Here is a 22,885-nt window from a genome sequence, read left to right on the forward strand (position 1 = left end):
TTTCGAATACTCACTTGGGTATGCATCGGTTGTTGCCGCACTTGAAGTCCGTTTCCGGATTGCACTTGGGACAGTTCTCGGGCAGCTCATCGCTGTTGTCGCGACAATCGTCCTTGCCATCGCAGAACAGCCACTTCGGAATGCAGCGGTAGTTGGACTGACCAGGACACCTCTGCCAGCCGGTGGTGCAGTTCCTTTGACGGCACATGTACGCCGGCTCATCGGAGTCGTCGCCACAATCGTTGTCGAAATCGCACATCCACAATTGCGGAATGCAGCGGCCATTCTTGCAGGAGAACTCGGTTTTCGGGTCACAGGTGCGCTTGACTGAAATTGTGGATATACCAGGACAAAATTAGCACCTAGATATTCTTTGTTCTTTTGAGAAATTAATTAAACATTTGATACGTACAGCAGACGGCTGGATCCTCATCGCTGCCATCCTTGCAGTCGGCATCTCCATCGCAGCGCCAGCTATCGAGGATGCATCTGCCGCTGGACTTGCACTTGAAATCGGACAGCGGACAGGGTAGATCGCAGTTTTGTTCATCGCTGCGATCGCCACAGTCATCCACTCCATCGCAAATGGTCGCCGACGGTGTGCAGTTGGTGTTCTTGCACTGGAACGTCCCAGCACGGCAGTGTCGAGGAGCACAGGTCGCGGGCTCATCGGAGCCATCCTTGCAGTCCTTCTCACCGTCGCACTTCCAGAACCATGGGATGCACTTCTCATCCCGTCCGCCACACAAGTGCTGTCCGGCCGTACAGTTGGCCACGCAGGTCTTCATGTCCCTGGCCAAATAGAATTGATTGGGACACGCACACTTGAAGATCGGTGCACCCTCCTCGATGTATCCCTCGATGTTCAGATAGGTGGATTCCGGCGGCGGAGCAATCAGGCAGAGATGTGAGCAACCGCCATTGTTCGTGCCACAAGGATTGGTGTAGGGCAATTGTCTCAGCCGATGATTGATGTGCAGGTCATAGGGTCGATGGGTGGTATTCCTCAGCACCGTATAGTTTGCGCCATGGAACTTGTTGGCCCTCACGATCGCCTTCAGATTCCAGTCACTCCAGTAGATGTAGTCGTCGAAGAGACTCAGTGCGAACACATGAGGCACCTTGCTTCCTGAGAGCACCGTATGACGATGTCTGCCCTCCAGATCAGCATATGCTATATAGTCCAAGTGAGCATCCGCCCAGTAAATTCGATCTGTGAAGTAATCAATGGACAGGGCATTCGGCCAGGCGATGCCATCGTTCCAGTTCAGAATTCTCGAGAAGTTCGAACCATCCATGCCCATTTTGGCAATGTAGGCTTGCAGATGCCAGGAGGTGAAGTACAGGTAACCGATTCCAGGATGCACGACAATGGCACGCGGATCGACAACGCCACTCCTCAGTGTCTTGCGCTTGGTGCCGTCCAATTCGGAGACATCCAGGTTCTTGGAGTGCCTGTCCAGCCAGTACAGTTTGCGACCCACCCAATCGATGGCGATGCCCTCCAGGCCATGGGAATCGTGCCTGATGACAGCCTCCCTCTCCGGCGGCATTTCGTCATCGGCCTCTCCATACTTCGCCCTGAAGATCGTCTTGGCCGTGACATCGCAGAAGTACATGTACTCCTCGCGTATATCGAAGTCGAGAGCCACCACGTTCATCAGATCCTGGTGCATAAGGTTGTATTGGTGTCCATCCACCGACATGTTGCGCACGTAGTACTTGTTGGTGAAGATCAGCCACGGTGGGATGCTGTCCTTTCGCTTGCACGTGTGCTCATCGTTCTGCCTTTCGTAGTAGGTCTCGTCGCACTTGCAGTAGAATCCACCCGGGGTATTGGAACAGTGCTGGGAACAAGCGCCCGGCTGCTCCAGGCACTCATCCACATCCGCACAGGCTTTGCCATCGGCGAGTAGTCTATGAAATAAATTAGGTATGAGGTATATATTTTTTAAAATCCAATCAAGAGGAGATCTTACTTGTAGCCCTCATTGCAGTCGCAGTAGTAACCTATCAGCGTGTCCACGCACTTATGGCCACACTGATTGATCTCCACCTTGGCACACTCGTCCACGTTGCAGTGGGCAGGTTCGTCGGACTCGTCGGCACAATCTGGATACTTGTTGCACACCAGATTGTAGTCGATGCACTGGCCATTCGTACAGGCGAACTGTCCTTGTGGACAGGTGATGTTCTCCTTGGCACAGCCCACCTCATCCGAGTGATCACCGCAGTCGTCCTCGCCATCGCACCGGGATTGATTCCGGATGCACTTGAAGTTCTGGCAGGTGAACTCTTGGGCCGAACAGGTCTTGTACTTGGAGTTACAGAATTTGCCCTCATCGGTGCCATCGCCGCAATCGTTGTCATGGTCGCAGATCCATCCCTTCAAAATGATATTTGTTAATATTTACTTTGGGATATATGTAGGTTCTTTAAGCTCACCTTATTGATGCAACGTCCATTGCCACAGGTGAACATGTCCTCGCCACAGGGCTGCTGGGTGGCACAGTTGTGCAGAGTGGTATTCTCATCGGCTCCGTCAACGCAATCCGGATCACCATCGCAGATCCATTTCTTGGGGATGCACTGGGCACGCTGCCAGGACTTGTTCTCCACACAAGTGAACTCCGTCTCCTCATCACACTTACGGTCATCTAAGAAAGCAGGTTTATAAATAAGATGGGTGTTCTATAAGGGACTCAACCAAGATACTTACTGCACTGGTGCCGGTTATCCTCATCACTGTTGTCCAAACAATCGTTGTCGCCATCGCAGATGTAGATCCTTGGTATGCAGTTGCCATTGTCGCAGGTGAACAGATCCCCGAAGCAGGTGCGTCCTTCCGATTTGCAGTAATCTGGTGGTTCATCGGCTCCATCGCCACAGTCATCATCACCATCACAGTACCAGGTGGCTGGAATGCAGCGGTGGTTGGGACAGCGGAAACTGTTGGTTGGACAAGTGCGTTGGCCACAATGCAGGGGATCCTCGTCGGAGTTGTCACCACAATCGTTGTCGCCATCGCACAACCAATAGGGTTCCACGCAGATGTTGGTCTTCTCGCACTTTAGGTGATTCGCCGGACAAGTGGTGTTCATGGGACACCGTTCGTGCGTTTCATCCGATGTGGCATTATCCTTGCAGTCATTCACACCATTGCACACCTGAGCCTGTGGAATACACCGTCCATTGGCGCAAGTGAACTCGCCATCCACACAAGGTGGATAGATGCAGCCCAGCTCATCGGAACCATCCTTGCAGTCGTTCTCGTGATCACATTTCCAGGACTTAAAGATGCAGCGTCCGTTGTTGCAGCGGAACTCGTTGGGTGAGCAGGAGTGATAGGCACAGTAGTTGGGATCCTCGTCGGAGTTGTCGCCACAGTCGTCGTCGCCATCGCAGGACCACATCCTCGAGATGCATCTGCCGTTCTTGCAGTAGAACTTGCTGGCCTCGCAAGTGTTGTTTCGTGGGGCACACATCCTTCCCTCGTTCACCACCTTGGTGCTATCGTCGCACTTGCACTCGGCCTTGCCGTTCGGGGCAGGATGACAGCTCTGGGCACATCCGCCGTTGTTGATCCTGCACGGATTCACATTGCACTTCTGGCGATCGGAGCTGTAGATGCGAATGTCTCGCGGAGAATCCTCCAGTCGCTTTACCATCTCCACCATGTTGGCGCCAGTGTGCTTCTCAGCCCTATAGACACCTCTTAACTGAAGATCCGTCCAGTAGATGTAGTTCCTGAACACGGTTATGGCGAAGGGATAGATGGTGGCTGCCACCAGGAGCTCTCTGTTCTGACCGTCCAGATCGGATCTCTCGATCTTCTCTCTAACCGCATCCGTCCAGTATAGGCGTCTCTCATCATAATCGATAGCCAAGCCACTGGGCTGCGAGAGATCCTTGTCCACAATGGCTCTCTTCAGAGATCCCGCCATGGTGGTGCGGAAAATCTTGCCGGAGGTACCGAACCTGCCCCAATCCGTGAAGAATAGCGTGCCGTTGCAGGGATCGAGGACAATAGCTCGCGGTCTTTCCACACGGGCAATCATCACCAGTTCGCTTCCATCCAGATTCATGGCGTAGATCGAGTTGTTGGAGCTATCAGTCCAGTAGATTTTCTGCTGGGTCCAATCGTAGGCAATGCCCTCGGGATTAATGCCCTTGTTCAGAACCACAGTGATGTCATCGTGCCCTGGCTTATTTGCCTTGGTATACGCAATCTTGGCCCACGGACGGATTTGGGTGTACAGCATTCGGTTGTGGGCAAAGTCAAAGTCCAGACCCACGACATTCGTGAGATTTGTCAGTGGAGTGAAGGGCACTTCCGTGGAATGGGGATCGAGATTGACAGCTCGAATCTCAGTTCTTGTGGCGAAGACTAGGTACTCGTTGACCACCTCGCACTTTCTTTCATCGGCGCTCAGTTTTCCAGTGGCACATTCGCAACGGAAATTCCTGCCGGAGTTACCGGAGGCCCCGCCATCTGGTGGAAAACTGAAGCACAACTGATCACAGCCACCGTTTCCTAAATGAGCACAGGGATTGGTATCGTCCTGCGGCTGATTGTTGATGTTGTATATGGCGATGTCCCTAAGCTTTTCCAGATTCGTTCTTACGCTGGTGGCAGTTTCATTGGCACTATGCTTGGAGGCCTTGAACACGGTCATCAGGTTTCTATCCACCCAGTAGACATCGTTCAGATAGACAGCAATGCCCATGGGGTTGGGCAGATCTCTGCGGATTACCTTGCGATTGGCGCCATTATAGGAGATCTTCTGAATGGTGTCCAGTTTCGAGTCCACCCAGTAGATGTCATGGGTCTGCATATCAATGGTGAGATCGCGAGGCAACGAAATGCCCGATGTCACCAGTGGTGTCCACTTGCTGCCGTCCAAGAGGGCTTTTCCAATCCTAGGATGCTGGCCATAGTCGATCCAATAGAGCAGCCTCTTGATGGGATTCACGGCCAGTTCGCGTGGTGCATCTGTGGTTGTCTTCACCAACACCTTTCTATTGCTACCATCCAGCCAGCAAACCTCCACATAATTCTCATGGGGATAGACGTTGGTGAAGTACATATTGCCGGCCACCCAATCGATGGTCAAACCCCTAATGCCATTACTGCCGATGCCATCCTTGACCACATGCTGCAGATCGGTGCCATTGGGTCGCGACCTGAAGATGCCATTCCAGTAACCACGATTGTACTCCGCCCAGTAGATCCATTGCTCGCGGTACATCACATCCACATGGAGAATGTGGTGACCAGGTCCGCTTATCGGAACCATCGCCTCGGAGCTATCGCTCAAGCTATAGCCCCTGATCATGTCCAGTTGGGAGACCACGGCAAAGATCTTATAGGCCACGCAGTTGATCTCGTTTTCCTTTCTGTATCCAATGCCGCAGGCACAGGTTCTGGTTGCACCAGGTCCGGGAATGCAAAGGTGCTTGCAGCCACCGTTGTTCGTCTGGCAGGGATGTTGCATCAGGGCGCGCTTCTTGTAGATCATCATGGACCGCAGATCGGACTCGTTGTCGACAATGGTCTTGGGATTATCACCGTGCGGCAGATCAATCCTTACAATACGCTCGTACAACGGATCCAGGTAGTAAAGCCTGTGGTCTAGGATGCCCAAGCTCCTGGGCTTGGCCATCGGATGCGAGTCCTTCATCAAGATCAGTGTGTGATCGTCACCATTGTAGTCCATGACACCGATCACCGCGGGATTGCTGGCACTGTAGTACACCATTTTCTTCTCCGTGTCCACGGCCAACGATTCGGGATGGGAAACATCCTGGAAGACCACAATGGGGTTCTGCCCATTCATATCAACTCTGCCAATTTTAATGGGCACTTCCAGAACTCCTTCGTCGATCCAGAAGAGCTTGCCGTCGGTGGGATCTAGTGCAATTTGCTTGGGCCGTGAAACGGAGTTGGGATAGCCATCGTTGGCCAGGATTATGGTGCGATACTTTTGCTTGCCATCCACTCGCACAGCTTCAATGTTGCTGGCCACCCGGTTGCCAATGTAAAGATTTCTGCCCAGCCAATCGAATGCAATGGTGTAGGGGGCACCCACAATTCCATTTTCGATGCCCAGGAAAAGTGTCTTATTGCCACCTCCATATGGTGTCGTATAGATGGTGCAGTTCTCATCATCATCCTCCCTCCCCTGCACCCAGTAGAGCGTCTCTCCTTTGCGATCAAAGTCCAAACCCGTGCTGCTTTCGATTCCAATAACTGGGGCCAGAGCTCCGGCTCTCGCATCGCCACCATTCAAAGGAAGATCCACAATTTGTGTACCTTTGACGACCATGAGGAAGGGATTCTCCTCCTCGATGCAACGACCTTCGCTCAGGAGCTTGAAGCCCGGCTTGCATTTACAGGAGTAACCCTCCGGGGCACTGGGGCTCAGTAGACACAAGTGCTGGCAGCGTGATCCGGCGCAGGGATTCGGAGTCATGGGCTGCAGGGAAGCGTGATGGACGTGGATGGACAAGGGTTGACTTATAAGGTGGGACACGACAGTCTGATTCTTGCCACGGAACTTGTTGGCGGACAACACTCGATTCAATTGCCTGTCGGTCCAGTAGAGCGTATCCTCGAACAAGGACAACGAGTGAGGATGCAGCAGATAGTGGCTGCTGGCCAGGACTTGCTGTCTTCCGGTGCCGTTGTAGTAGCAGAAATCAATAAAGTCCAGCTTGGAGTCGGCAAAGTAGACCCTCTTGGTTGCTATATCCAAAGTCAAGCCATTGGGCCAGTAGATCTTGGTGTTGATGATCGTCTTTCTCATAGTTCCATCCATGCCAATCCTCTCCACTCTTGGGTTCTCTCCCCAGTCGGTCCAGAAGATCCATCTTGCTCCGGGACTGGGATCGATGCACATGCCTCTGGGTTGGGTGATGTTTTCCCTGACCAAAACCAGACGATTGGAACCGTTCTCCGCGGACACTTCGATGGTGTTCAGTTTGCTGTCCAGCCAGTAGAGATTCTGGGCAATCCAATCATAGGCCAGGCCCTCGACCAAGTCCAGGCCCGTGTTGATGATTTCCTGTGGCTCCATACCGCGATCTAATCGGGAGATCTTCTTCAGTTTCATGTCGCTCCAGAAGATAGTGCCTGTGTGCATATTGGAAGCAGTGGCCACCACATTTTCCACTATGATGGGCACCCTCTCGAGTCCCTGTTCCTTGAGATCCGCCACAAGAATGGAGTGCCGATTTGAGATGATCAGGAAGGCGGCGGTGTGGTTTACTGCCTTGCAAGTGTGCTTATTTGGCTCGAGAACATAGCCATCTGTGCAGGAGCAGAAGTAGGAGCCCTTGGTGTTGGTACATTGCTGGGAGCAGAGACCCGGTGGATCGCACTCGTTGCTATCTACGCAGGTGAAGCCATCTTCGCCGATCTCCGATCCAGGGGGACACACACACAACGCTCCGTTGGGGGTCTTCTGACAGAAGCTGGAGCACTGACCCGCCTGATGTTCGCACTCGGCCAAATCGCAGCCCTCACCCTCATCCGAACCATTGGGGCAGTCGGGGGTATCATCACAGACAGATGTGATGTTCACGCATCTCTCGGAAATTCCAGGACATTGCCACTGACCATGGGGACACTTGAACGGGGGTGGGACACATGCGTGCTCAGCTCCCTCATCCGAATTATCACCGCAATCGTCCTTGCCATCGCAAATGTACGCCTTGAACACACAGTTCGTGTTGTTGCACTTGAAGAAGTTCTGGGCACAGGTGATCTGACCACAATCCTGCTCATCCGAATGATCCGAGCAATCGTTGGAGCCATCACAGTGCCAGGCGATCGGAATACAGAAGCCAGTGGACTTGCAGCGGAAGTGCTTTTCCAGGTTACACTGATTCGGTCCCATGGAAGGACAGCCCACCTCATCGGAGCCATCATTACAGTCCGGTATGCCATCACATTTGTAGGACTCCTCCACACATTGCCTCAGATCCGCGCACTTGAATTGATTTGCCAGACAGGATATTGGTGGACAATCCTTCTCGTCCTGCTTGTCAAAGCAATCATCGTCGCCGTCGCAAACCCAACTCTGGGGAATACAGTGACCCGTTCTCGGGCACGTGAACTGGAAGTAGGCGCAGGTCTTTTCGGCACAGAAGTCACCCTCATCACTGCTGTCCCCACAGTCGTTCTCGCTATCGCACTTCCACATATTGGGAATGCAGCGTCCATTGGCACAGGCAAACTGGGAGGTTCCACAGGTCACATTGCCGCACTCCTGCTCATCGGAGTTGTCGCCGCAGTCGTTCTCCTGGTCACAGCGGAAGTTCTGCGGAATACAGCGACCCGATCGGCACTGGAACTCGTTGGATCCGCAAGTGGGCTCTTTAAGTGCAGAGAAAAGAGAAGAAAGAGAAACAGGGTATTATAGTGAGAAGACCCCTTGCGACTTGCGATATACTAGTACTTACTTGTGCAGTTCTGCTCCTCATCACTGTTATCCAGACAGTCATCATCACCGTCGCAAAGCCACGACTTGGGAATACACCTCTGATTGTTGCAGGTAAAGTCCCATGAGTTCGGGCAGGGTTGCACTGGTGGCTCGGCACTGGGATCGGGAATGCAGCTCACCTGGTCGTCGGCCAATCGTTCGCCATAGGGACACGAGCAGCGCGACTGTAGGCGACCGAACGAGGGCGACGAAGTGGTCACCCCATCAGTACCATTTGATGCTCCGATGGGAACAGCGAAACAGATCTTCTGGCAGCCACCATTGTTCCTGTGACAAGGTTGCGTGTCCGCGATCCTCTGGACCTCATGACTGTACACCTTAACGCCGTACAGTCTATTGGTTTGCGGTTCTCTGACCATCATCTCCTCCTGCTCGCCCGTAAGCTTGTGCAAACGGATAATGGCATCCAGGCGCCAGTCCGTGATGTACATCCAATCGTTGTGAATGACAATGGAGAAGGGATGTCGCACCAGTCGGGAGTTCACCGTCTTAATGTCCGTGCCATCCAGGTTGGCGTGCTGAACGTGATCCAATAGAGCATCGCACCAGTAGACACGATCCTCCTTGAAGTCGATGGAGAGTCCATTTGGCCAGCCAAGGGTTACATTTTTGAACACCAGCAGACCACTACCATCTGTGTTTGCTCTGGTGATATTCGCAGGACGGTCCCATTCGGAGAAGAAGATGAAACCACGATTCGGATGGACCACAATGGCCCTGGGACGTTTCAGGTTTTTCAGTAGGGTTCTTCTGTGCGTCACATTTCGGGTGGACAGGACGTTCAAGGTTCCCTTGCGCGAATCTATGTAGTACAGATTCTTGGAGGCCCAATCGACGGCCAGTCCCTCAACGCCTTCATTCTGGGAGGCCAAGACGATCTCCCGGCCAGTTCCGTTCCGGTGCACCCTGTAGATCACATCCTGCAGCACATCCGAGTAGTAGATGAACTCATCGCGAGCATCAAAATCCAGACCGACGAAACGAGCCCGCCTCGAAACCACCGGCATGATGGCATCACTAAATCCTTCAATGACCGGTTCCAACACCTTGCCCTTGATGAATCTTTGCTGCGAGTACATGAGGAATTCGCTGACCGGCTTGCACAGCTTCAGATCCGTTTCCAGCTGGTAGCCCGTGGAGCAGGCACATCGGAATCCCAGGCCAGTGGGTGCTCCCTTCACGGCGGTCACAATGCACATGTGATTGCAGCCACCGTTGTTGTTGCCACATGGATTCGATACCCTCGGCTGGCTGACCGCATGTACAGCAATGATACCCTTCGGTTCCCTGATGTCCTTGGCCTTGTACGTAACCTGAATGGAGGTGGGACCCTCGAACTTGTCCACCGACATGATGCCCTGCTTGGTGGCATCCGTCCAGTAGATTCGATTCTCGAACAGAGCCAATCGCGAGGGACTCGGAACCTGTTGACCCCTAAGCACCATCACCCGATTAGCACCCTCATAGTCCACGGATTCGATGTAGTCCAGCAGGGAGTCGCACCAGAAGACACGCTTGCTGATAATGTCCACCGTCACACCGCTGGCCTTGTAGGCTGCCTCCGAGACAATCGACCTGGCATGTGTGCCATCCATATGGGCACGAAGCACCTGACCGCCATCAGCCACGAACATCAGACCAGCCGTGGGATCCAGCGCCAGATCGGCGGGTGAGGTGAGATTAGAGCCCAAAACAACAGCATGCCATTGTCCACTTAGCTCGAAGACATCGATCTTCTGACCCACCAAATCCGCCACATATATCTTATCGCCCACCCAGTCGACGGCCAGGGCGACGGGCGCCCAGGTGCCGGGAAGGGTCTGATCGAAGGGCGAGACAGCCTTGTTCTGCGCATCCAAGGGCAGCGATTGCACCTTCCTCGTCTTGATGTCCGACCAGTACAGTGTGTTCCGGGCATAATGGAAGGTCACACCCGCCGCGGCTGTTGCATTGGCCAAAACCTTGGGCTCACTGCCATGCGGCAGCATTCGCATGATGGCCCGATCGTGGGCGAATATCAGTTGCAAGTTATTCGCATCCGGAGCAATGCACTTGGAGTCGTTGATGAGCGTGTAGCCCTGGGCGCACTGGCACGTGTACGATCCGAGTGTGTTGGTGCACAGCTGGTCGCAGTGACCCCACTCCGCGCACTCGTCCAGGTCGACACAGGTCCGATTGTCCGGAGCCAGCGACTGGCCCGGCTTACAGTAGCACACTCCACCTGTCAACGAAGGTCCGCACTTGAACTCACAGCTCAGGGCGGGGCACGAGGCAATAGCTGGAGATGGGCGAGAAAACGGATATCGTGGGTCAGCTAATACAAATATGTACATGTGGGGTTATCTTGTTTAATTTTGTAAGGGTTAATTAACATAACGTGGCTAAAAATGGACATATCCATAAAAGAATAACTGTTTTCAGACTTTTTACTGTTTAAAAGCTTTTGGGAATTTAATTTTTTGGCAAAATGTTCAATTTTCAATCTCATCAAAATTTGCAAAAAATGGCGAAAAAATAAAAATCCCATGTTTGAACACAGTTTGATTGAAAATTTAATTGCGAGCTCAACGAGGTGTGACATTCTATATTCAGGCGAATATTTTTAAAGTTGTGTCAAAAAAAACGGATTATTTGATGACCGAAATTCGGAAACACGGCTTTTGCCAAAAAACTGATATTTACAAACGGAATTTTTGTCATAACTCCGCTAAAAATTGTCATGTAGATGAAAGAATACCTTTTTTGAGCAGCTAATTACCAGTGCTAACGATCCTTATCACTTTTTGAAGAATTTAGGAAAATTATTTTTTACGTCAATTTTTGCATTTTTTGTAAGGGGTAACATCATAAAAATTTGCAAAAAAATTAAGTTGGCAAATTCGGACCCAAATCGATTTGGAATTCGATTGCGAGTTCAATGAGGTATGCCATTCCACGTTTGGACCATTATTTCACATGGCTTGCCCAAAATACGCTGTAATGTTCTAGGAGGGTTGAATGGAGACCACTTGGATACTCACAGCAGTTGGTCTCCTCATCGCTTCCATCCTCGCAGTCCCGCTTGCCGTCGCAGAGTTGCGACTTCAGGATGCACTTGGGCGTGCCGCTGGCGCCGCCACGTGGACAGAGGTGCTTGTTGTCCGGACAGGCGATAGCCGTGCAGTTGGCCTCGTCGCTCTTGTCGGCGCAGTCGTGGTAGCCATCGCAGTGGAAGTTATACGGGATGCACAGTGCGTTCGTGCAACGGAACTGGGCGTGGTGGCAGGGCGGGAAGTCTAAAGTAAACATAGGAAGTAAATAAGTATAAGCACTAAGCAACCGAAAATTGTTTTTCCTTAGACATTAAATGAAGTAAATAAATAAAGGAACGTGAATTTCTATCATAACGACTACTTACTGCATCCCTGCTCGTCGGAGTTGTCGCCGCAATCGTCGCGGTGATTGCACTTCAGGGCGGCGTCGATGCACTTGAGTCCGTTGGCACAGCGGAACTGGTCCAGGCGACAGGCCACGCCGCTGCAGCCGACCTCGTCCCGCCCGGTGCGGCAGTCCAAGTAGCCATCGCAGCGCTTCTCCTTGGGCACACATGGTCCGGTGAGGCGGGCGCCCTCCGCGGGGGCTCCAGTGGGCGTGTTGCAGAACAAGTCCGTGTGCTGACACTTGCGGTACGCTAGATAAAATCAAGACAATCACAAAATTAATTAATTTATCATATATGGAACTAACATATATTTCATGTTCAAAGAAGTGTTGGAAATGCCAGATTTCATATTACCTTTACTACCCATTACTACTTTAATTATATAAATATTCGCTGACCTGCTGTTACGAATTTCAGCCAAGTAACCCCCAAAGTTAATAATCTGTACATGACTGCACTCAATTATGGCTCATTTTGTGCCCCTCTATTGTGATTAATTGCATTTGCATTGAGTGTACGGCTCGAAACCGATCCATAGATGTTTTGGAGCGGCCACTGAATGGCTCAGTGGGGGGTTGCCCTCGATGCCCGACCCCATTGTCCAAGACAGATGCCGATTCTCGGCTCATCAACCATCCACTATTTTAATGGGTAGACGACGGAGGTGGTCCTTAAAAATGGCAGGCCAAAACTATTTGTGCTGCCAAAGACATTAAATTTTGATGCCAGACATTGCGGGTGGAGTGCTGGCTTTCGGGGTTTTGGGGTCTCGGGTCGGGCACGCATGGCGTATACATAATGCATGGTCGCTGTACCAGTGCCGGGCGTGATTGTCTGTCCGCTCGACTCGTCCGTCCGTCCGTTCGTTTATCTGTCCGTCCGTTTATCTGTCCGTCCGTTTGTCCGCTCGTCCATCTGCCCCGGATTGTGCACTTGAGTTGTGTGTGTCGGCAGGCAAAAGTGCTATAAATTATCGAGTAGTTGGTTGCAGAGCCCTCCTCCCGAAAGCCATACAAAAAAGGGACGCTTACAGCAAGGAGAAGGGTACCAAGAATACCCAGTACTTGAATCGATTTGTAGTCTTAAGTGTACAAACAATGCATAAATGAAATTATTAGGTAGCTTAAATCACATGTTCGTTAAATTAATTATTCATAATTAAACTGTGTGTTCCAATATATATAATTCCTGGACTCTATTTCTTCATTTTGGCTTAATAGCTGCGTAACCAATTCCCTAAATATGAATATACAGGGTATCGGTAGGAAACGGAATGTGTGTGTCTGTCAAGGGTTCCGTTAACAAGAAAGAGGTAGCAGGCAAAGTCGTGCATTTGAATGACTAAATTAGAGCAACTGCTGGCGAATCGGAGCTTTAAGATGATATATGTGCCTTTGACGGGGACATATGTCCACCGACATTAGGGCGAACTTGTGGCATGCAAAAAATATAAAACACCAGACAGATACACACAGATGTAGAAAGTTAGCATACTTTTAGAAATCTAATACTAATAATATTAAATAAATATTACAGTTAAAACAGCTAAACAGCTAGGATATAAATAAAGTCGTACTTAAGTAATCACAAACCCATGCCAAGTGCAATAAAGTTTATAGTTTATACTTTCCCCGCCGGGACATTTCCACTGTACTTGTATCTGGGCTTTGCCTTAATCCTGGCCAGCGTTGCGGACTCCCTGTTGATCTATACCTGCTCTCCAGCTCTGGACATCATAAACTTGGCAACGAGTATTTTATGCATGTCTCCCGCTTCTTAAGCCGCATTCCCTGGCAAGGATTCGCTTCATGCCCATCCCCATGCCAATGGCTATCCATCCTCTCACTCAGCTCATTCCCAATCCCCTCGATTAACTCCCGGAACATTTGCGTGGAACTGGGGGCCACCGGAGGACCCCCAACAGGACCCCGACGGGAGCATCCGAGTGTGGCAGGGCAAACTTAATTAGTGCAAGTTAAACAAGCCAAGTTGTATAAATATTCCCCGACAGCGCAAAACTTTCTCCAAGCAAAACAATGGAATGCGTATCCTGCGCTGCGTCTGTGTAAGTGTCCCTGTCTGTGTGTGTCCTGAATGTGCAAGTGTGCGTGTGTCTGTGTGTGTGTGAGTGCAGGTACGAGCAGCGCAGGAAAAAAGTATATACATATATATTAAACAAACATTTAACAGGTGTGTGTGTGAAGAACTTAGTTGACTTTAAATATTTTAAACACAATTATGGATTTTTGCCGTCAATTAAATTAAGCATTTCCAATTGATCAAAATTAAACTAAATGAAAACGCAATATATTTTATGCATTGAATTACTTTGAAATGCAAAATATCAAGTATACGCCATGTTGGATCCTCAATAATTTATAGTTTTTGACTGCCTCGTGTATTTAACTCAAATAATTCTCAACTTTTATTTGTTGTTGTGTAACTATCTATTTTGCTGGCTCCCTGCTTTTTATATTGACAAAGTGGAGCAGCGGAAGGAAAACTTTGTGCACCTCCGACTCCGGTGATCATAAAAATGTGTCACGCACTCGGGGCAGCCCCATACACCCCTCTTCCCACCCCCTCTTGCTCCACCATGCATCCGCCCTTCTGTTAGCCATTTCTCCCCGACTTTGTGGCATTTATGTGTTTCAGTTAATACAATTTGTGGGCGTAGCCTGGCCTGGCCAAATGATTTACGCCACGCAATTTGTTACAAATTCGTTAGCTGCACTTTTGCATTGCATTAAAGCCAAATCATAATGACAAACGAGGGGCGTGGCAAGTTGTGCAACTTCGCAATGCAATCAAAATGGAAGCCAGAAAAGTTCCTTTTTTTTATGAAAACTATTTGTAGAGTTCGACCGTATTTTATCGTGCATTTTTCTTAATTTTTTACCCACTTAATTTTCCTTTTTTTTTATTTAGAACTTTCTTCCGTTTTGGCTGCAAAACTTTTGGCCCTAAGGTTTAACCAAAAAGCAGCGTTTTTTTTCTGCATTTACAAACAACAAATACACCCACTGCTGCCTCTCTCTCTCTCTCTTATTTATTTCTTTTTTGTACGCCAAACACTTTCTAATTGGGTTCTCTGGTTCTTTCGCTCGCTGTTTTCTCAGCATTAACTTTTATTGCAAGCCAAGACTTTTATGCGTGTACTAAGGCCAAGAGGGTTTTTCCGCGTGGCGGCGGGTTGGCGGGGTGTTTCTGAAGGGCTGTGTAATTACGCGCGACAAGTGCCACGCCTTCAGCCCGAACTACCGCCCCTCAGTCGCGTCACGTTTAGCTGCAGTCAAATAAACGTCAGCTGCAATCGTCGCCACTCAGAGAAAGTTGGAGAAAAGGGGGAAGAGCGCGGAAGAAGGTCTGTGGTGGGGGTGGAAGGGGAGAAAGGGGTGCAGAAATGGGATGGGGGTGGAGGCAGGCGATGACAGTTTATGAGACAGTTAACAGTGCTGAAAACTTGGCTTTTCCACCGCCAAAATTGGACAACCATAGAGGTAAGCTTGAGGGCACCGAAACAGGGTCAAAAAACTACTAAAAATTATAACAGAATTCTTGTAATTTACTTTAACCCTTTAAAGTGAAGTATACTCTATTTAATAAATCAGTGTTTACTTAGTAACGTATAGTAAATAAATTAAGCCGCTTGGCAAATGGAAATTTGGCAGATAACTTGACATTTTAACTGATTTGCGACTATAATAAATAATGGTTGTTTACCTATTATTTCTATATAGTATATAATAGTTAAAGCAAGTAGATTTCTTTATATTTGTTTCATTGACAGACGTCATCACTGGATGAGGCACTCAACTGAAATGGAGGTGACTATAACCCCTAAGTTCTGCGGACAGGTACTAAAAGGGGTGTTGTTTTTCCTCGTGCTGGGAAAACTCGAAGGCTTCTGGTAATGACAATTTAAGCTCTTCGCTCTTCCAAGTTTTACGCACTTTTTACGCAGCCATATCTGCCTCATTAGATGCTGCCTGCAATTAAAAGCGAAATGCGTAATGTCCGACGGGAAATTTTGCCGTAACCTCACACCACCCACACCACCCCCTCGTTTTAGCCGTAAACGAGTGCGAGTGCTTCAGCCTCTATTTATGCTTCAGTTTCAGCTTGTTGACTTGCGACCGCAGCGCCGGCGAAACGGAAGCGAAAATAATCGGCCGGAAGTGGGCGAAAGTTGGCGAAAGTGGAAGAGAAAGTGGGCGCGGTGGCTGGGCTGTTAGACAAGGTAACTTTGCAGCAGATGTCTGCTGTTTGTTCTCACAGTTATTAGTTGCGTTCGAGGTGTTCTTAAATTATAATTACACCCAGAACAAATAAACTAGATTATATATATTTTGTACAAGGTAACTAGAAAAGAATGCTAATTATCTAGCTAATGTTTTATGATTTCCGTTTTAATATCGTCCTTAAATGTGTTTTCACAATGCAGTAAACAAGTGCTCTCAAAATTCAGCTGTTGACTTAATCTAAAGCCGAAAATTCTAATTCGCAGGCAAACAATCTGTTTTGAGGTGACAACCACATCCCCTGATTTTAATTGCACACATCTGGGGATGTATATATATATATCCAAATATATATGTATATATGAAATGTTCATTGCTATGACTACGCTGACTCCCCAGATACTCCTGTGTGTGGTTAAGACCCCATCTTGCCACATCCACATCCTCATCCTCATCCACATCCACATCCATCTCCCTGTTCGCACAACACCTGAAGTAATTAAATAGTTGAAATAAGCCCACTCTAATATTTATATGCCATAAATTAAGCAAACAAAGGCGAACGAAGGCAAACAAACACAGATACGCACACACCCACATGCTTGCTAGTTTAAGGCGGGGGGGGGGGGGCGTGGCCCATGGGCGTTGGGAAAAGGGAAAGCGGAAAGGGAAAAGGGAGTGATGGAAAAGAGGGGGCAGGGGGCTACTGTCACCCTGACTGAAGAAGACGACGCGTTGACACGTACGCAAAATAAATTTGTTAAGAACGCAATAAGAGTGAACATTTTGTCGCCATTTAAGCGCGATAAATTATTGCGCAACAAAGTGCGACAAGGACAGCAGCATGGGCGGCAAAAGAGACAGCGACAGTGGGCGGAAAAGAGAGGCAATGCACTCGTATTACGGCAACGTCTTATTAAATTAAAATGAAATTTAAACTTGATCTTGTGCCGGCACAACTTTCTGCGCCAGAAAGGAGCGACTGCCAACCGAGCTTTTCTACTTTTCGGCATCAGAGTTGTGAAGAGTATCTATAAAATAGCTAAAAATAGCAAATATATTAATCATAATATATTTTTTACAATCGATATAGGGAAAATAAAAGAATTCATTTCAGCAGTATACTTTCACATAGTAAAGTATTAAACAAATATATTATATAAAATGTGTCTGGTAAAGTAGTTGAATAGCCAACTGGAGCAGAGCCATTTTGAGCGGACAAATTGGCCTTCTAGCTCGGCTTAGGTGTGCGAGCGAGGCGGCATGCGGCGGTGCGAAAGAGATGGCGCACGCAGGACAAAGTTGTGAGGGCGTTTGTCTAGCCGTTTTCCACATTTTCCCCCGCGCTCTTCACGAAGCGGGAGTCGTCAAAGCTGAAGTTGCACAAAAGGATGCCGGAAAAGCGAGAGGCGGGAAAAGCGGAAAAGAGGAAAAGCGGGACACTTGGAAATTGGTCGCCTCAAAGATATTTAAATATTTGTTTGCCTGTCGCTGCGACTCAGTGTGTGTGTTTGTGTGTTGGTGTGTGCGCGAATGTCGGTGTGTGCGGGTGCATAAATCTTAAATAACAAGCAATAAATGCTCTACAAGTCTTGGGCACTTTTCGGCGATTTGCATGGACATGCTGCCATCCCGCTCTTCCCACTATGCCCCCCCTCTGTCACCGTCTCTTTCTCGCAGGACATGACTCCCTTTCTTTGGATTCTCACTCGGCAAACTTTTAATCAAAATGTGCGGCTCACAGTCTGCTGGCTGAATGCACTTGAACTTTATGCCAAAAGGAAAGTCCGGAGAAAATCTAGAATCCAGGGTGGCGGAAAAGAGAGGGCCCGATAAGTCGGCGAAAGAGAGGGGTGCTGTACACGGCTATCCGCCATACAAAGTCCAACCGAGCGAAAGCTGTTGAAAATGCATTAAAGTCTTTGCTCAACGAGCAGACAACAGACTTTCAAGTTGAGGTGCCGAAAAAGTGGGCTAGTGATGGGTCCGTGGATTACTAAAGTCCTCGGCGATATAGATATAATCCCAAAATGCCAAGAGCCAGGATTTATTGGTGGCAATATGGTATTAGGTAAGATGTATGCCCCGAAATATTTATGAAAAAATATGTAAGCCCTATGCAATTATTTAACTATGTATCTTATTTCTTGAGAATAAATTATCGAAATGACTTCGTGGCGTGGCATTCCACTTAATTTGAAACACACACTTGGTCCCAGTGGAGTTTTGAGTTTTGCTCCGAGGATTGCTTACTTTTCATCGCTTTTGCCCTCTACGAAACTAACTTTCACCGAACTTCATTTGCGATTCCATCCATGAACCTCTCAACAGAAACAACTTTGGCCGGCCATCATCAATTCCACTAGCTAAAGGGTTAACCTTTCACCTTTCACCCCTAACCCCTGGCCCACAAATAAGATTTATGGCCGCACATCAAATTGATCCATTTCTGTTCGCCTCGACTTTTCCTCGCTAATTTGCGGCCTTTACCTTGGGGATTTCATAGATATTTCTCTCTTACCATTTATACATATATATAAGCTGGAATATATATGTATGTATATACAGACTTATGTCTGTAAATATTTTGCACGCTTGTGTAATTTAGTTGGGAAAACAAGAACTGCGATCTTCGGTTACATCTCAGTGTTCCAAAATTTGCATAAATAAAATTGGCATAATAAAATGTAAACATTTTGCTGAGCAAATTGTTATAGCACCACCCATTCTCGAAAGGATTCGTTTTAGGGGCTCATCCTTAGGATGAGGATGCGAGCGCCTAGCCAATATTTGTGGTGTCAACAAATTTACATTGCAAGTGAGAAAAGGCACGGAATCCTTCGAATTGAATGGGCTTTTCCGCATCCCGGGTCTTCTTCAGATAGTATATATATTGAATATATCTAGGGTTACTCACTGCACTGCGCCTCATCCGATTTATCCTCGCAATCCTCGATCATATCGCAGCGATAATGTGGAGGGATGCAGTAGGTCTTGTTGAACGTGTACTGCCCGCAATTCAGCTGCGGCGTTTCGCATTCCGGTGGAGCTGTGAAATGGATTTAAAAAATATATTTAAAAAAACAAATAAATAATGGTATTTTAAATGAAACTAAGCCCGCTTCATAGATAAACTTGATTTTAACAGGCTCACACCAAGCAGTTGTTGTTCAAAATATAGTATTTGGCAAAGGCTTATCTTGGGTTAATTAAAAAAAAATAAAATTAATATATAGCTTGAGTGCATTTTCATTAAGTGCCTTCTGCATCAATCAGATCTTCAGTGGGCACTCGTTCAAATTAATTAATTCCGGAAATTCCGGCGCATAAGAGCTGGATTGAAATTCAATTCATCACGAAACCATTCAACGAATCGCCACCACAGAGCACTTGAATACTTCCTTGGTTTCGCTGGGCGGCCCCACTTAATTACTGTCTATAATGTCATATTTTTAAAATTTGATTTTCCCGAATGGAATCCACATGGTCAGCAAGTTATTGGTACGGTACTTACGGCACGACTGCATCTCATCCTCGCCATCGTCGCAGTCCTTTTGGTAATTGCAGACCCAGTGGTGCGAGATGCACTTGCCGTTGTTGCACCGAAACGAGTCCGTTGGACACTCCGCGTTGATGCCACTGCTGCTGCCAACTGTGCTGGCCAGGCTGCCACCTGGAAAATGGAAGGAAAATGTCCCGGCAAAAGCGGAAAATCAGTGAGGGCTCTTCTTGTCGCACTAATTGGCATGTGACTGCCGCTTTGTCAGTCGACTTATCCGCAAGTCGTTGCGAAACTTTGCTAATAACCAATGCGGTGCCAATAAACAAACTGCCAAACGGGCCAATTAGCACTTGAAAGTAATAGTGAAAAAAAAAATAAATAATAATCTAAAACTAACTATTAAGTATGTATTTATAGTACTTCAAATATTATTATTATTACTTGGGAAAAAATATGCCTTTAAAAAGTCTAGCAATGCGAATGTTTGCCACATTTAAGTTGGTTTTTTTTTTGTATACTCATACTTATTTGAATTACAAATGCTTTCCTACTAATTAACAAGCTGAGAATGCACTTTTTTCGAGTGTTCCAAAAAAGAGGGAGCTAGGCAAAGGAAAGGCAAAGGGAATTCTGGCTGCCGACAACAAAAGACTGTCATAAAATGGCAGCTGCAAGGATGCGCCTCAACTTTTGTGGCTGCCAAAGCCGCCGCGGCTAATGGCCTTGTCACACACACACACAGGCACACACTGGCACACAAACACTAACACACTTACAAGCACTAGCAACGGGCACACACATGGGGGAAAAGTGCAGGAAAAACTGCAATAGCAGAGGCCAAGGAAAACGGAGCAGGGAAGTCAGAACGCGACCGGAAATGCTTAGCTGGGATTTCTTCTCGACGGGGAAAATGGAGCAGGGAGCGGGGAGCAGAGAGCAGGGAGCAGGCAGCAGGGAGCTGGGAAACCGTTGGAAAATGGGTGGGGAAAATGGCGCATGGGGTCGACTGTTCAGTTTTTGGGGCCAGGGCGCTGACAATGTCATTTGTTTCCGGCTACGTGCACTCTGCACGTGCCCGACTTTTTGCCGCCAACTGAGAGAAAGTGGAGAAAGGCGGCGTGAAGTTGCCCCACTGTTGTCCCCATTTTTTCTCCGGGTGCACCTGCTACAACTGCAACTGCAACTTCCAATTCCTTCAATTAAGCCCGATGCGAAGTGAAGTTAACCGAATTGGCGCAAACTGAAGCCAAGAATTGAAACTGAATGGAGTGCGCAGAGTGGGAAATGCACAAGGAAGCTGTCAAATAACAATAGAAATCGAATAAAGAAAAAGGCTTTCAGGATAATGGGGTGAATCGAAAATAATTTCCAACTATCGTTGCAGCTTAAGCACGGACTTTTAAATTAATAATACGAGAAAACCAAATTCGATCTAACTTGCAGCCTTCAAAATGCGAGTAATTGTACGAGTAATGCATTTTCCGGGCTTCAATTCAACTTTCTTGTGAAACATTTCCAATTAATGTGCCACAAATACGTTAGTCACTCAAACCACCGAAGTTGGGCGCCACTTTCACCACCTACACCACCTCCACCACCACCGCCGCAGCCGTCCAAAAGCCCACCTTTGAAATAACCCCGAAAAGTTCATGTCTAATTATGCATCTAATTAGTGAGTGCATTCTCCGTTTGGCAATTCATGCCGAAATTATTTTTGCCGCTTCCGTGCCATAATAAGAGCCAAACCGCAGACGACAACCGGAGTTGAGGCCACCCCTTTGCCCGCCGCCCCTGCTTTTGCCACCATGCCGCCATGTCATGCAATTCATTGCGAATTTAAGTACGCATGCCTTGCCACAGAATGAAAACGGAGCGCATTGTGCAGCTCAAAATGATATTAATAATTGCGCATATGCCAAGGAAAATCCAAAATTGAATGGAAAATGCATCACATTAGCTGCAAAGTAATTGTACATCTTGTAGTTTTGCCAGTGAAATGGTTTCAAATTGCTGAAAGAAGTTTACTTGGCCCCGTCTGCCCTTCCGGATTTTCAGCCACCCGATTTCCGCCGCCTGATCCGAACCCAAATCCAACTCCAACTCTGGAAATTCCTGTCCTCCCATCAACCGCGACAACATCAAAATGCACGTTATTAAGTATTATGTTGCTGTTGCTGCTTCTATTTGTTTTTATTGTTATGGGCCATGTTATGGCCATGTCCTGCCCCTCGTCCTTGCCCCTCGTCCTTGCCTCACCTCACCATTTTCCGATCCCATTTTCCTGCCAGCAGCGTCAACGGTTTTAAGAGCTTACAAAATATTTTGTAATTTTGTCACGTCTCAACTTTGGCGACGTCACTTAAAGTTACATTTAACAAAAAAACAAAAAATAGGAAAGGAGAAAGCAAGCAAAAAATAGCCAAACAAAAGGGAACGGCCAGGAAATGATGTTTGTCTGCGATTTTCCTTTGCAGTTATGTTTCTGCGGGGTAAATCAAAAATAGATGAATGGTTGGCAGGACGAATAGATGGATGGATGGTCCAGACATTTCCCACGCATCACAAACAAAGAAGATTAAATAGGCAAGGGAGAAATACACTTTAATATACGGAAAATCATAATAATCAAGGGAAATGTTGGAAAAGCTAACATCAGCTTGTTGGTAACAAACTTACCAGTTTTTAATCTGCCTGCCAAAAAAAAAAAGAAAAAAACTATCTAAAATTGCACAACAAGTTGCCTATGTGGCAAGTGTTTTTCCTAAGCAGATCGAAATACCTTTTCGCATAGATTTTTCATTGAACTTTGAGTAGCTTAAAACCGATTTGTAATCTTCTTAAGCTCGAACAGGAGCATGCAATTGTGTTGGCCCAATAAAAAGTGTTCATTTTCAGCCAATCCTTTGTTCCGCCGGCCCATTTTCAATTTCAGATTTTCAAACTAAATATCCCCAATCCAGCTTAGCCCAAAACATTTAGTTTAAAAAAGACTGAAGCACTGGCTCCTCCTACGGTTTCCCAAGGCTTGTGTTTTGCTGAATTTCCCAGAAATAAGCATAAATCAATGTTTAGGTTGTGACAGAACAAAAAGGATTTGGGCCAAATCAAAATGGAAATACATATTTCCATTCTGAGTATGTCATGAATGGATAGTTCACAATTTTTCCGCGCCCTCTCACCCTATAAAAATCGGACTCTACACTGAGAAATATTCCAT

The 22,885-nt window shown here is 47.8% G+C and overlaps 1 protein-coding gene across 2 annotated transcripts in view; it reads right to left on the minus strand.

The window, feature by feature from the left end:
* Positions 1-22,885, minus strand: part of LOC6617457 (low-density lipoprotein receptor-related protein 2) — a 135,791-nt gene that overhangs the window by 3,767 nt on the left and 109,139 nt on the right. For both annotated transcript variants that reach the window (XM_032725117.1, XM_032725116.1), the window contains exons 3-12: positions 19,681-19,839; positions 19,084-19,215; positions 11,902-12,174; positions 11,525-11,779; positions 8,464-10,782; positions 2,720-8,377; positions 2,446-2,657; positions 1,980-2,386; positions 413-1,917; positions 15-327 (exon numbers count right to left, since the gene is read on the minus strand). In XM_032725117.1, coding sequence (XP_032581008.1) covers positions 15-327; positions 413-1,917; positions 1,980-2,386; positions 2,446-2,657; positions 2,720-8,377; positions 8,464-10,782; positions 11,525-11,779; positions 11,902-12,174; positions 19,084-19,215; positions 19,681-19,839 — 11,233 coding nt within the window. The remainder of the gene's footprint in view (positions 1-14; positions 328-412; positions 1,918-1,979; positions 2,387-2,445; positions 2,658-2,719; positions 8,378-8,463; positions 10,783-11,524; positions 11,780-11,901; positions 12,175-19,083; positions 19,216-19,680; positions 19,840-22,885) is intronic.

This window comes from Drosophila sechellia, chromosome X, assembly GCF_004382195.2.
Source record: "Drosophila sechellia strain sech25 chromosome X, ASM438219v1, whole genome shotgun sequence".
Classification (NCBI taxonomy): domain Eukaryota; kingdom Metazoa; phylum Arthropoda; class Insecta; order Diptera; family Drosophilidae; genus Drosophila; species Drosophila sechellia.